The 15,256-nt window shown below is 49.4% G+C and overlaps 1 protein-coding gene across 7 annotated transcripts in view; it reads left to right on the plus strand.

Moving 5' to 3' along the window:
- IGSF3 (immunoglobulin superfamily member 3) overlaps positions 1-15,256 on the plus strand; it is a 102,552-nt gene that overhangs the window by 82,597 nt on the left and 4,699 nt on the right. For all 7 annotated transcript variants that reach the window (XM_066268191.1, XM_066268189.1, XM_066268194.1 and 4 more), the window contains 3 exons: positions 7,499-7,909; positions 13,477-13,884; positions 14,204-14,659. In XM_066268191.1, the coding sequence (XP_066124288.1) occupies positions 7,499-7,909; positions 13,477-13,884; positions 14,204-14,659 (1,275 nt within the window). The remainder of the gene's footprint in view (positions 1-7,498; positions 7,910-13,476; positions 13,885-14,203; positions 14,660-15,256) is intronic.

The following is a 15,256-nucleotide window of genomic DNA, read 5'->3' on the forward strand; positions in this document are numbered from 1 at the left end:
CAGTGGTGTAGGAGTTTAATTTGTCCCTCCTCAAACTCCTGTTTCTTCTCATTTCTGCCAGAAGATGGCTCTAAGACTTGGGGACACTGAAACACAAAACCAGTGCTTCCTTCTCTTGTTTCTACTCTCCCTCCATACCTGGTCCCTCAAAGCACGGCTTCTCATCTCTACGCTGGTGTCTTCCATAGGAGGGTCCCCCACTGCCTGTCCCCCAGCCCATTTTAAGAATATTATTTTGAATGTTCTCATTCCAACAGAATCAAATAGAAACCAAGAGACTGTTGGCTCACTGGTCCATTTGTCAGCCTTCTGCTTCTGATGTCATCCACTTCTAAGAAGGCTCTGTGTGGTCTGTGCCCCAGACCAGCCCTTGCCAGAGCCAGCTGCTACCTGACCACATCGCAGGTGTTTGATTCATCAAGATCTCTAGATGGATGCTGTGTCCATTTGCTGTGGGTCTATTATCGACCATTCTGTAGGCGTGCTTCCAGTTTGGCACACACATCCCCAAGGAAATCTCCAAAGAATGCCATCACTCCCATTTCGTTGTGGATTTTGCTCAGCCTTACTCTCATTGAGGGCACAGTGTGACCCCCCAAGGGGCACTGTGGTAAGACTTGAAGCCAGTTCAACATACTTGATTCTTAGTTCTCAATAAATTCTTTTGTCTTTTAATTTTGAAGCATGGCTTTGCTTCCTTCTGGTTTTCTTTAGCACCAAAAAACACCCTCCAATTACGTATTCATAAATACAGAGCAGTGGGGGAAATGCCAGCACTCGCTCTCAAATGTTTACAGCCAGACCTGGATCTGGCTACTAAATACTGTACATTAAAAATGACAAAGCAATAAACAAGCTTCCAGGAGGGCAGCCTCCGGTCTAGAAAGCCAACTTGTCAGAGGGTGTATTCTGCTGGGATTTGACTGATAGGTAGTCAGGATGAATATTTAATACCCTCTGGATGCTGCCAAACCTGTTTTCTCTAGTTTCTTACTGCTGACCTAGCAGACTGGGGCTGCGGAGGACTTTTTCTCTGACTTCTGTGAGTCCGGGCAGGTAACAGTGGCTCTCCTTGTCACAGTCTGGTGGGTGACAGGCTGCCTCATCCTTCAGAGGGGTGATCCCTGCTTTCTTTCAGGAGTATGTGGGGTTTTCCTTCTACCCCATGTGCATCTGACTTCTGCCTGCTGGTGCTCAGAGACAGCGTGAGCACGAGGGCACGAGCCCTCGGGAGCCCAGCCTCCTACCACCGTTGGGCCTCATTGTCAGGGTGATCCAGGTGCATCTGTTCGGAGTCAGTGAGCCAGGGTCCCGCTCTGTCTGCAGACAGGTCAGGCAGACAGGGCATGTCCAGGTTACTCTTTGTGTGTGTGTGTTTTTTAACTTCTTGATTTTAGAGAGAGCGAAAGGGAAGGAGAGATAGATAGATAGAGACAGGAACATTGGTCTGTTCCTGTATGTGCCCTGACCTGGGATCGAACCCACAACTTTTGCATATTGAGATAGCACTCTAATCAACTGAGCTACCTAGCCAGTGCCAGGTTACTCTTAATTAGCTCTTTCTACTTCCAAATTTTTTGTTGCTTTCTCCTGCCCCTCCCTCCCGGTACCTTATGCAGCCATGTTTGAGCACCTGCTATGTGCCAGGGTCCCTGCTGGGCACTGCAGCTACAGAGAGGGGTGTGCCACAGCCCTCGCCCCACGGGCTATCCTGGGAAAAGGGCAGTGTGGGGAAGGAGGTCTTGCAGGTAGTGGGGTGGAGGCCTGGGGGGAGGTGAGCTTACATGGAATGGGCGCAGGGAAGGAGCAGTGGGTTTTTTCAGGCCCAGACAGGATGTGAACGCTTGTTGGATATGATTGAAGCGTGGTGTGAGGAGGGACTCCCCTCTGGCAGTTGACCGGGGCCAGGGCAGCCCCTTTTGTACTGGGAAGCATGGAGAGTCACCACATGTGGTGGTTAACAGCAAGGACAGCCCAGCCTGGGGTGGAATCCCACTTATCAGTAACCTACCACTTATCAGTGATGTAACCTTCGGCAAGTGTTTTTATAAAACTGGAGATAACAATATTTACTTCACAAGACTGGTGAAAACCAAATAGTCCATATTTATAAAGTGCTTAGAATATTGCTCAGCACATAGGGATTATATATGTTTGTTAAATATGAATATTCCAAATGAGCAATTAGGACTTTATATCATATTCAGATCATGTATTCCTTTTTTTATATGCTCCTTTTTAATAACAATTTGTAATAGTCCCTTTACTACTTTTACTACTCTAAAATGAAATTCATAGACAGTTTAACATTTCTACTCACATAACCTTTAAAAATTGTTACATGGCCCTGGCGGGTTGGCTCAGTGGTAGAGCGTCGGCCTGGCGTGCGGGGGGACCCGGGTTCGATTCCCGGCCAGGGCACATAGGAGAAGCGCCCATTTGCTTCTCCACCCCCTCCTCCTCCTTCCTCTCTGTCTCTCTCTTCCCCTCCTGCAACCAAGGCTCCATTGGAGCAAAGATGGCCCGGGCGCTAGGGATGGCTCCTTGGCCTCTGCCCCAGGCACTGGAGTGGCTCTGGTTGCAGCAGAGCGACACCCCGGAGGGGCAGAGCATCGCCCCCTGGTGGGCAGAGCATCGCCCCCTGGTGGGCAGAGCGTCGCCCCTGGTGGGCGTGCCAGGTGGATCCCGGGTCGGGCGCATGCGGGAGTCTGTCTGACTGTCTCTCCCTGTTTCCAGCTTCAGAAAAAAAAATAAAAAGATTAATTGCATATTTATTCAGTTACCCATCTATTAACTTAATTAACAGATGATTGGGTCATAATCTCTGCCCTTCAAATGCTTATAATTTAGTAGGAAAGAGTAGACCTTTAGAAAAGTTACTCTGTCAATAAATCAGTAAGTATTGGTGAGAATGTGGAGACAAGGGAATCTTCACACACTGTTGGGAGTAAATTAGAGCAGCACTATGGAAACCAGTAGAAAAATTCCTCAAGAAATCAAAAGTAGAGCGGCCATTTGATCCAGTAGTCTGACTTTTATGTTCATTGCATCATTATTTACAGTTGCCAAGATATGGAAGCAACCTAAGTGTTCACTGATAGATGAATGCATTAAAGAAGAAGTGGTACACATACACAATGGAGTATGACTCAGCCACAAAATAGAATGAAATCTTGTCGTTTGCAACAACATAGATAGACCTAGAGGGTATTGTGCTAAGCAAGATAAGTCAGACAGAGAAAGGCAAATACTGTATGAGCTCACTTATATGTGGAATCTGCAAAAACAAAATAGAAACACACAAAGTATAGAGGGCAACAAGAGAATAGGAATACAGAAAAGTAAAATTTTTAAATTGAAATTAAAATTTAAAAAAAATTTTAGGCCCTGACTAGTTAGCTCAGTTGGTTAGAGCATCTTCCTAAAATACCAAGGTTGTGAGTTTGATCCCAGGTCAGGGCACATACAGGAAGCTACCAGTGAAGGCACAGCTAAGTGGAAGAACAAATGAATGCTTCTCTCTCTCTCTCTCTCTCTCTCTCTCTCTCTCAAAGCAATCAATGAAAAAAAAATATTTAAAGGGGGAAAAGAACTTTGCCTCAGAGCAAAATGGTGCTAAGTAGTAATTCTCTGCTCTGAGATTTGGTAAAGTTAAGATAAGCTTTGATATGAAATGCCCTTGGCCCAGGCCAGGAAAAGGTAGATGCTAAATTAAAGACGAGTGAAAGGAGCACCCGCAACCCATCTTGTCTCCCTTCATGGCTCCATCACCTGCGGGACCCCAGACTCCCTGGCACGCTGGCAGGAGGGGCGAGAGAAGACAGATATGAAGGCATCAGATGGAAAAGAAAATGAACTTCAGCATCAGGCAGCATGTCACAGGGCTCTAGTGGGGGTTAGGGGAACCCCTTATTGATGGAAGAAATGCGTTTAGAGTGAGCCGTGCCCACACAAGGTGGAATCTGCAGGGTGGGGAGGTTGGCTAATGAAGCAGCTGTTCTTGGCTGCACATTCCTCCTCCTTCCTGACTCACCATCAGACCGCCCAGTCCTTCCTGTGAAACAGCAGCCTCTCCTGATGCAGAACACACTGTTGTCCATGTTTCCATCTGAGGCCCAGGAAGGAAACTCCAGATACAGACAGAAAGGGCCCTTCCCTCCAACAGGGGTCACTGGCCGCCCTCACCCCTGCCCCGCCCCCACCCTTGCCCTCGCCTTCCCCCTTGGAGTCCTGAGTCTGCTCGCAGGAGGGGCCTCCCTGCAGCCTGCCTTAGTTCTGACCTTTCTTCTGCCTCGTCCTCCTAATGAGTTGCAGCAGGGGGCTAACCAAGCCTCTGCCCTTGGCCTCTTTCTTTCCCCTCTAACTGTACAGCCTCCAAGTCCCTTCACTCACACACAGCCAAGTCCAAGGTTTCCCAGGCTTTCAAGTGCACACTAGTCACCTGGGGATCTTGTTTAAAAGGCAGGTTCTGATTCAGGGGGCCTGGCGTGGGGCATGCCAGTCTGCACTTCTAACACACTCCCCAGTGACACGGAGGCTGTGGTCCATGGACGGCAGTTTTAGTAGGAAGTTTGTCACTTACTGTTTGACAGTTCTCAATTTAATGTGCTTTGAACATGGGACTGAGCCTGGAAACCAACAAGAAATGGGCACAGTGAAAATGTATTGCGCGTTTGTTACATGCTAGGCTCTGTACAAGCTCTTCTTCGATGCTATTGCTATTAACCTGCACACATTCCTCTCAAGCAGGTGCTAGGATTGTGCTAATATCGCAGAAAAAATACCTGCCAAATTTATGGGGGCTGGGCTCTCCTCACTCTGGACGGTGACAGCCAGGCTGCACACCACCCAGGGCGTCTGGGGCAGCACGCCGGAGTGCCTCCTAATTAGTCACGGAGGCTGCAGTCTGGTCTGGGCTTCAGGAAACGTCCTTCCTGACCTTGAGATGTGGGAGGGAATTCATAGCGTGGAGTAGGAGCTGACCTCTCACCCACCTGCCAGGCAGGCACGAAATTTCAAAACTGCCTCTCTTTCAAGCGTTTCAACACTTCAAAATATTTTGACACAAGAAAGAAAATAAAAATGAAAATCCTTTGAAACATTTTCTTGGATTCTTGTCCTCAGGCCATGTGACCGAATTGAAGTTTAGTCATAGGGTTCCAGTTTAACATATGCAGTTACTATAGCAATTGAGGTTTCCTTAGTAACAGCTGCAAAAATAATCTGGCCCCAATTAATAATACATTTTAGAGCTCTTTCTGCCCTACACTGAACAACCTGGGTTTTTTGGCCAAGGACTAGATAATTCAGGTGGTGTCGTTTTCACTGATGGAGATATCATTTGCATGCAGTGAATTGGTTTGGAAAGGAATGAAAAGGGGGTTGGTGGTTTCAAGTATTTTATAGGAACCCGATCTGAGAAGTCTCGCCTGGCAAGCTAATGTGAATCAAGTTTTCAAAGCTTGGGAGCTGACTGGTAAACTCCGCCCTGGACCCCAGTGTGCCCGGGACAGAGTGGACTCACTCGCAATATTTGCAAGCTGAATGGAAAAAGTTTGCTCTGTATCCTGGGGAGCTCACAGACTAGAGTGGGGTAGAGACTTCAGGAAAACGGCCTGAGGCCACACAGGGAGCAAGGCCCGGGAGGCCTTTGTGTTTGAAGAAGGGAGAGGGCAGGAGACGGGCTTGTTCACAGGAAAAATGAACTGACAGGGTGGGGTTGGGACCTGGGGTTTCTTTCATGTGGATGCTCAGGAAGGTCTGTGGGTCTGTGAACTCAGTCCTTTGGGAAGAGTGTTGCCTGATTGACCAGGTGTGTCCTTTACTGAGATGTGTCCTTGGAGTTGCTTTGGCAGTCATGGCGCTGGATGTCAGATCCGTGCCTTCGCTTGCTAACTCCTCTTAGCCATTCAGAAGTTTGTCTGTGATGCCAGGATGCCCCAGCGACAGCCTGGGGCTTTCGAAGGCTTCAGTTGCCTCGGCACGTGTGACTTAGACCAGGATGCTGTCTGTCCACACCCAGCTCTAAGCTTGCCAGCCGGCCAGCGCTGGCAGAGGAAGCCCAGGCAGAACCAGTGGTTCAGTCCTCGATCTGGACCAAGAGACTGACCAGCAGGGGTGCTGGAGCCGGGCCCAGCCAGACCTGCCCTGGGCTCCCCTCTGGACAGGCTCCACGGAGGAAGCCCGGCTCCCTCTCCCTGTCGGGGTCTGTGCTTGGCCCTGGGTTTCTTTCTCAGCTGGTGAGTAGTTTGGTCTCAAAGGGCAAAGTGTGAAGAGGGGTGGAGGTGGAATGATGCTTTTACTCTCAGCTTCCTAAGAGGAACTTGGAATTGCTGTCTTTTTCAGTGGGGTGAGGGGATGGTGGGCAGAGGGAGATGCGCCAAGTGTACTAATGATGAAGTGGGTGTGATCTTAAATTACCTTCATGAGATATATTTCGTTAGAAGGTGGCTTGTTGCCACCTTAAAGGGGAGCGTAGCCCTTAATTAGCAGGTAGGTTCACTCTGGAGTCTGCTCTCCCCCCTGGATTTGAGCAGGATGAGGTGCAGGGGAGGCTGGAGTGTCCCTCTTCTGTCCTGCTGCTTCTCCTTTCTTCTCGTCTTCTCCTCCCCCTGCCTCCCCCAGAAAGATCAGCCCAGACTGCTGACCACAGTTCTCCCACAAGCCTTTCTGAAGCTCCGGCCACTGTGCCTGGTTCCAGGGGTGTGGCGATGAGACTATCCGCTAAGCAGGACCATCTCATTCCTTATTCATCAGGGCAGCTCCAGCCCTTAGCCCCATGAAGGGACAGAGTGGACTCACTCGCAATATTTGCAAGCTGAATGGAAAAAGTTTGCTCTGTATCCTGGGGAGCTCACAGACTAGAGTGGGGGAGAGACTTCAGGAAAACGGCCTGAGGCCACACAGGGAGCAAATGGAAACACAAAGGAGGGGGTAGTGCCCCCCCCACCCGTGGAAGAGGGGCGGGGCTCTGGGCTGAGTGGAGAGAAGGGGCAGAGGGAGCTGGCAGAGGAGACAGGCAGAGAGGACAGCTGGGCGGAGACTAGAGCAGGGGTGGAGCTCGAGGGGCACTGCTGGGTGTGTGTGTGTGTGTGTGTGTGTGTGTGTGTCTGTCTGCCTGTCTCTCTCTCTCTCTCTCTCTCTGAGTGAAGACAGGTCCTGGAGGAACTTTGTACTGTGGAAAGGACTGCTTTTTTTCTCTGTAACCTAAAAGCATTTGGGAACCATTAAACTTTTCAAGCAGAGAGATAATGTGGGCAGATTTGTGTTTCAGCCGGGTTCCCCTGGAAGCCATGTGAGGCGGGAAGAGATGGTGTGGCCTCAGCCAGCCAGGCAAAGAGGCACCACGGGCAGGGGTGTTTGGGGTCAACGCAGCTCCGTGCAGCGTTGCCTTCCATGCTCATCCGCTGGGAACAGGCTGGGAGCCGAGGCTAGGTCTGAGACGCACTGCAGTTCCAGAGGTGTATGGTGACCCTCTGAACTGCCCTACCCTCTGCAGTGACAAAGCTGCAGGTGAGCAAGTCCAAGAGGACCCTCACCCTGGTGGAGAACAAGCCCATCCAACTGAACTGCTCGGTCAAGTCTCAGACCAGCCAGAACTCCCACTTTGCTGTGCTCTGGTACGTCCACAAGCCCTCGGACGCTGACGGCAAGCTCATCCTCAAGACCACGCACAACTCGGCCTTCGAGTACGGCACCTACGCCGAGGAGGAGGGCCTGCGGCCCCGGCTCCAGTTTGAGAGGCACGTGTCTGGGGGCCTCTTCAGCCTCACTGTCCAGAGAGCCGAGGTCAGTGACAGTGGCAGCTATTACTGCCACGTGGAGGAGTGGCTGCTCAGCCCCAACTATGCCTGGTACAAGCTGGCAGAGGAGGTGTCAGGGCGCACTGAAGTCACGGTGAAGCAGCCAGGTGAGCACAGAGGTGGGGGTGCAACCATCTGGGCCAGTGGGTTTAGGGCAGAGAGACTGCCTGTTGGCACCTGACCATCGCCCAGCGCACTGCAGGCCCACCCATGTTGCCTGTCGGGTACTGGCGCTGGTGGCCATGTCAGCATCCTTGACCCCGCCATGGTGGCCACCATCGTCACCAGGAAGAGGCCTGGGGGTCCGCGGGGGTTGGCGGGAGCAGCGGGCGGGCTGAGGCCGCTCAGGCTCCCTTTCCTGGCTTGCAGTTCTCACCCTGCATTCGGGTGGTACCAGCTCTAACCCCAGGGTCCTGCCTACAAGGCATCTTCTGATTTCCCTCTTCTGCTTCCCCTTCTTCTTCCCACTGTCCCCAGCCCAAGAGGAGCACTTCCTGTCTCCAAACTGAGTCACCACTTGGCCCCTTTCAGACCTTGTGGTGCAGCCTGATGGGTGGCATAGGACCTCTCCTGAAGGCCTCCGGGGATGGAGAGTTCACTGCCCCTTTGGGCCTGCGCTCCACTTTTGGGCACTCCTTGTGGTTGAAAGTCGCTCTCCCCGTAATCTGCTTCTCAGGTTTTAGATCTGTCCCTAGAACAACCCAGGAGAGGTACTGGTCATGTCCGTCCCAAATGTCATGCACCACGTAACGACGTTTTGGTCAACAGCGGACTGCATATGTGATGGTGGTCCCATAAGCTGGTCCATAAGGTTATAATGGAGCTGGGTTTCCTGTAGAAATGGTGTGTTGTTCAGGAGGACTTTTTCCCTGACAGGAGCAGTGTCTGTGGGGCTTGGCAGTAGATTCCCTCTCGCTCACAGCACCTCAGTTTTGAGGCACAGATTATATCTACTGACCTCTCTCAGCACAAAGGAACCTATCAGCCCAGTGCTACAGAGTTCTTTTTCCTACTGACCCTCCCACCACCTCCCTCTCCCTCCTGACGATCCCTGTAGGGCGACCCACGCCTCACCCAGCCAGTCTCCTCGATATTTCCAACCAATCCAGCGCACACCCCTGGTCAGGGAGTGGCTCTGACAGCTCTGATGTTCTGTGTCTGGCCGTGTTGTTAGGAAGCAGGGGAAGGCTTGTGGGACAGTGTTACAGAGTCCACAGTCTTGCACAGTAATGTCCCAGTGTTCACAGTCACTCCCCACGCCCCACTCAGCCAGAGCCGCTTCTAGTCCTATGAGCTCTGGTCACGTCACGTAGCCCAAATAGGTGCACGTTTTTTAGCTTTTGTTTTTATTGTACCTTTTCTATGTTGAGACACACAAATACTTACCATTGTGCTGCAGTTGCCAACAGTGTTGAGTACAGGAGCATGCTGTACAGGTGTGTAGCCTGGAAGCAATAGGCTAGAGACCAACTGTAGCCCAGGTCTGTGGGAGGCTGTACCATCTAGGTGCGTGTAAGTGCACTCTGTGATGTTTACACAATGACAAAATCACCTAAGGATACATTCTCAGAGTGTCTCCCCACTGCTAACTGATGCCTGACTGCATGTGAAGGGAGCTCTGTGCCCTGTCAGTCTTCCTTCTCCTTGTTAAAGAAGCTCCAGAACTTCTCACACACTGTGGCCCTGGGCTCCTTCTCCATCCCTTACTCCTGTGTGCTCTGCAATTTGTTGTCCCTTCCTGTCCTTCCTGAGGGCGGTGGGGAGCTGCACTGCCCGTGTGTCCCATCTCCATGCCTTTTCTTTGCTGCCATCTCCACCTGGAATGCTCTTTTCATGCTTCTCCCCTGTCTTCACCCCATTCCCAAGACTTCACTCAGCACCACCTCCAGGGAGCCTTCCCAGATATCTCCCATATCACTAGAGGTTTCTTATAAAACACATAATAGAAAAATTGTTTGTTTGCATTTTCTCTCCACTATAGGATATCGTATTTCCCCACATATAAGATGCTCTCATGTATAAGATGCACCTTTCATTTTGGGGCCTGAAATTTGGAGAAAAAAAAATACAGTGTGTCCGTAAAGTCATGGTGCACTTTTGACTGGTCACAGGAAAGCAACAAAAGATGATAGAAATGTGAAATCTGCACCAAATAAAAGGAAAACCCTCCCAGTTTCTGTAGGATGATGTGGCAGCATGTGCGCATGTGCAGATGATGACGTAACACCATGTATACAGCGGAGCAGCCCATGGCCATGCCAGTCGAGATGTGGACGGTACAGAGGAAAGTTCAGTGTGTTCTGTGGCTCGCTAAATTCGAATCCATGACCAAAGTGCAACGTGAATATCAGCACGTTTATAACAAAGCACCACCACATAGGAATAACATTACTCGGTGGGATAAGCAGTTGAAGGAAACCAGCAGTTTGGTGGAGAAACCCCGTTCTGGTAGGCCATCAGTCAGTGACGAGTCTGTAGAGGCTATATGGGATAGCTACCTAAGGAGCCCTAAAAAATCTGTACATGAGCCCACATCGAACTGCACTGAATAGGTATGAAACTGGGAGAGTTTTCCTTTTATTTGGTGCAGATTTCACATTTCTATCGTCTTTTGTTGCTTTCATGAGACTGGTCAAAAGTGCACCATGACTTTACGGACACACTGTATTACATAAAGTTATTGAACTCAAGTTTTATTCATCATAAAATTCATACAACTCCTCATCACTGTCAAAACTCCCATCTGTGTCTGATGACAAGTCACTGTCTTCAACAATGAGCACAAAAAAAAGCATGAAAAAGTGGAAAATGCAAGTAAAAAACCCTACAACCACTGTATAAGACACACCCAGTTTTTAGACCCCAAATTTTTCTGAAAAGGGTGCGTCTTATACTTGGGGAAACATGGCAAGCACTTGATTTCTTTGTGTCTGCAGCCATTGGCACAGCCCCCATGATAAACATTGGTTGAATAAGGAAGGAATGGTTGCTCTTTTCAGCACCCTGCAGGTTCTTTGACTGCTCTCTTAGCCTGGAATGTGTGGACCATAAATATTCATTTATTTCGTTCTTCCTCAGAGAGGCGTTCTGGCACTTTTTAAGTAAAACAGCATTCTAGTCACTCTGTTCCTTTCCCCAGCCCCTTCATAGCACATAGCACCACGTGGCATTCCATTTATTTACGTATTCCTATACAAGTAATTACAAGCCCTAACGTCTATTCAAACTTAGGGAAATTCACTTATTGTTGGTTATTTTGTATCATTTATTTATTATTTATGGTTTCGTTGTCTGTCTCCTGCACTAGACATGGCACTCCCTAAGTGGCCACCGTGCTTTGTTTCTGTCACCACTCTGTTCCCACGTGTCATCTCTCAGGAGGCCCCAGTAGGTGTACAGAGCCCACATGTGGCCTGGCCCATGCAAAACAACGTGGGCTGTTCCCTCCTTTTCCTCAGGATGTTGTATTTCTAAAACTGCCCATCCTCATTGGCCTCACAGTGACATTTTGTGCTAACCCTTCTGCTGGTGCATTAAAAAGGAAGCTCTGGTCTAAATGCATCCTGTTGGTATTTCCAGCGACCTGTGTCCTGCCACCCACAGATGCTTTTTAGGCTCCTGTTCTTCCTGTGTCTTTTCAGTTCTGATCATGTTCCCTACTGAGAACAGAGCCACCCTCTACGAGTTCCTCTTATTCAGCATCCACCCTTTCCCTTTTCTCATTTGTGCTGAAACTAAGAGATTCTCGGCAGACCCTAAATTTACCGAGGGAGTTCCCCCATCTGTGACTGCAGACTTAGATCAGGCTGCTGGGGCAGTGCGAGCGGCTGTAAGGATGCTTGTCAAACACAGTAGTAACACCCTGTGAATGGGGAATAGCAACACCATCAAGAGAAAACTTACAGGACTCTGATTAAAACAACACATTCCCCCGTTTCTGTGAGATATTTTTGGTTTGTATGTTTTTCTTTTTTTGTTTCTTTTGTTTTTCCCTGCTTCTAGTTCTTTTTCTTTTCTCCCCCCTCCCCTTTTTTTCCTGGTGAGAAAGAATATACTTTAGTGTTTTTGGAAAATAACGAAAACACAAAGAAGAAAATAATCTTTCAACCCAGAGATAACGTGTGTGTGTGTGTATTTTGGGGAGATTGGTTATTTAAAATATTTTGGGGGCCCTGGCCGGTGGCTCAGTGGATAGAGTGTTGGCATGGTGTATGGGCATCCTGGGTTCGATTTCTGGTCAGGGTACACAGGAGAAGCATCCACCTGCTTCTCCACCCCCCTCCCCCTTCTCTCACTCTTACCCTCCCGCAGCCAGTGGCTCCATTGGTTCAAGCATGGCCCCAGGAACTGAGGATAGCTCCATTGGAGTGCATCAGCCTCAGGTGCTAAAAATAGCTCAGTACTTGAGCATCAGGCCCAGATGGGGTTGCAGGTAGATCCTGGTTGGGGGCGATGGGGGCATTGCGGGAGTCTGCCTCACTATCTTCTCTCCTCTCATGTTAATATATATATACATACATATATATATATGTATATATACACACACACACACACATACACACATATATAACTGTCTATAATTTTTACCCTTTTGACCTTTTAATTACAAAAGGAATCATGTACATTATAACATTCTGACAATTTTGAAGTGTAAAAAGTAAAAAGTTAATTGCATTGCCCTCCCCTTCCTCAGATGTCACTCAGGAGGCGCCCTTCAGGGGCACCTCTGTACATTTAGTTTTATAGTTTTTTGATGCCTCTTGTCTAGACATGCTCATTAGAGCCTTTTATAAAATTATGTGCCTGCCATTAGGCTGTGCTATTATTAATGGCATTTTTGATGGGCCAAATTGCAAACCACTGGTTCTATTAGTATCAGTCTTTTGTTTCTTTTGTGTATTGCTGTCAGATCAGTTGTGTTCCCAGCTTGAAAGGGAACTGGGTGGGGGTTTTTTGTAGGAAAAGTAAGAACTACAATTCTTAGGGCCACTTTGTGAACCTGAGAAGCTGGGTTTCCTCTGTAGTTCCTCTGTGGGTGACAGCCAGCGTATTCTCTTTGTGGGGTCAGGTTTTAAAATCTCTTGCTTGGAATGAGGTACTCACGATGCCCTTTCCTGTTCCTTCTGGGCCACTCACACCAGTCAGCCATGTGCTTCATGGTCTGCTGTTGCTGGGATGTGCAGTCGTCTACACAAGTCTCGTAGGACAAGACGGTGTGCTGGTCCTCTGCCGAGCATCTGAACTGATGAGGGTTCTGAATTAAGGGACAGCCTTACCTGTGGTGGCGCAGTGGATGGAGCGTCGACCTGGAACACTGAGGTCGCTGGTTCAAAACCATGCACTTGTCTGGTCAAGGCACATGTGGGAGTTGACACTTCCTGCTCCTCCCCCCTTTCTCTCTCTCTTCTCTAAAATGAATTAATAAAATAAAAATAAATAAATAAATGAATTTAGGGACAGCCATGGCTGTCACATTGAATTTCCTAAACTCACGTGGACACATGATCCAAGGACTCAGAATGCGTAGGTTGCCTCACCTGAGAAATGTTTCTGCCAGTTAAGAGTGCTGCCTCCTTCTGTGCTGGGAAGGCGCCTGTTCACCTGTGCTTGGACAGGGCGCGTGCAGGTGGCCCCTGTTCTCATGCTGCTGACGTCTCATTCCTTGCCTCTCCAGACAGCCGCTTGAAGCTCAGCCAAGTGCAGGGCAACCTGTCGGTCCTGGAGACGCGGCAGGTACAGCTGGAGTGCGTGGTCCTGAACCGCACCAGCGCGGCCTCCCAGCTCGTGGTGGAGTGGTTTGTGTGGAAGCCCAACCACCCGGAGCGGGAGGCCGTGGCCCACCTGAGCCGTGAGGCCGTCTTCTGCTACGGAGAGCAGGCAGCCAAAAACAACCTGAGGGGGCGGCTGCATTTGGAGAGTCCTTCCTCTGGTGTGTACCGGCTATTCATCGAGAACGTGGCGGTGCAGGACAGCGGGACCTACAGCTGCCACGTGGAGGAGTGGCTGCCCAGCCCCAGCGGCCTGTGGTATAAACGGGCGGAGGACACTGCTGGGCAGACAGCCGTTACAGTTATGCGACCAGGTGAGGGTTAATGTCCCCAGGCCTCCACGCCTTTCCCTGTTTCCCTTGTATAATATTTTAGGTGCTGCTAAAATTAGTTTTTTAATTAATAACTTGTCTGCGGTTAAATGTACGTGCATTTACGGTTTGCATTTGCATTCATTGTTGCCTCAGTTTTTTCTCCCTAGTAAAGGGAAAATTGCACATCTGGCTTTGGCCTCAGGTGATTCTATTTCTTAACTAGAATAATGTTTACCAATAATTATTCCAGAGCATAGAATATCCTCCCTTTAAAGACATTAAAACAGCCTCTTCTCCCTCTTTGTCCCTGTCCCTCCAGATGCCGCCCTGCAGGTGGACACGGGGGTTCCCAACGCCACGGTGTTTGAGAAGGCTGCTTTTCAGCTGGACTGTAGCATCGTGTCTCGCTCAAGCCAGGACTCCCGCTTTGCTGTGGCCTGGTATTCCTTGAGGACTAAAGCTGGAGCAAATGAGGGCAGCCCTGACCTAGAAGACCAGGAGGAAGGGGAGGAAGAGGACCCAACGGAGCGGACGGTCCTGCTGAGTGTGGGCCCAGATGCCGTGTTTGGCCCAGAGGGCAGCTCCTGGGAGGGCAGGCTTCGCTTCCAGAGGCTGTCCCCCCTGCTCTACAGGCTCACGGTGCTACAAGCAAACCCCCAAGACACAGGCAACTACTCCTGCCGTGTGGAGGAGTGGCTGCCCAGCCCTCAGAAGGATTGGTACCGGCTGACAGAGGAGGAGTCAGCCCCCATCGGCATCCGAGTCCTGGACACAGGTGAGTTTTCCCAGTTTGCAGGGGAAAGATATCACACTTGATTGCAGTTGCCTGGGAGATAATCACAGCTCGATTATGGATTAGTAAACTGCGTTCTCACCTGTCGTGGGATCTGCATACCAGTTCATATAACTGACCCTCCATTGCTCATGCAAAAAGTAGAGCTAGGAATCAAAGTGATCATTTATTGTATAATCTCTTTATTAAATGTCTCCACCAGATACAATATACTTGTAAGATTTCCTCTACAAGTATATTGTTGGTGTTACTTTGTTACTCTTTAGAATATCCAGTCTCCCCTTTCTTTAGTGAATTAGCAAGTGTTTCGGACTCATAAGGGGAAGAATTTTAAAAAATGAAGCTTGAATACTGCACTTAGACCCAGTAGGAGCCCAGCCTCTGGGCACCTGCGTTTTTTCCGTAAAACAAGACTGCTGGGTGATCTCTAGCCTGTGAAGCTTAATGCGTAGGAACATCCACAGTGGGCAGATAAAATGTGGTCTGAAAACCTTCTCTTGTACTTTGGGACAATGGGTTATAAGTCATTCTATTTCTTTTTTAAATTTATTGATTTTGGAGAGAGAGAAGAGAAACATC

Source organism: Saccopteryx bilineata, chromosome 3 (assembly GCF_036850765.1).
Source record: "Saccopteryx bilineata isolate mSacBil1 chromosome 3, mSacBil1_pri_phased_curated, whole genome shotgun sequence".
NCBI classification, from domain to species: domain Eukaryota; kingdom Metazoa; phylum Chordata; class Mammalia; order Chiroptera; family Emballonuridae; genus Saccopteryx; species Saccopteryx bilineata.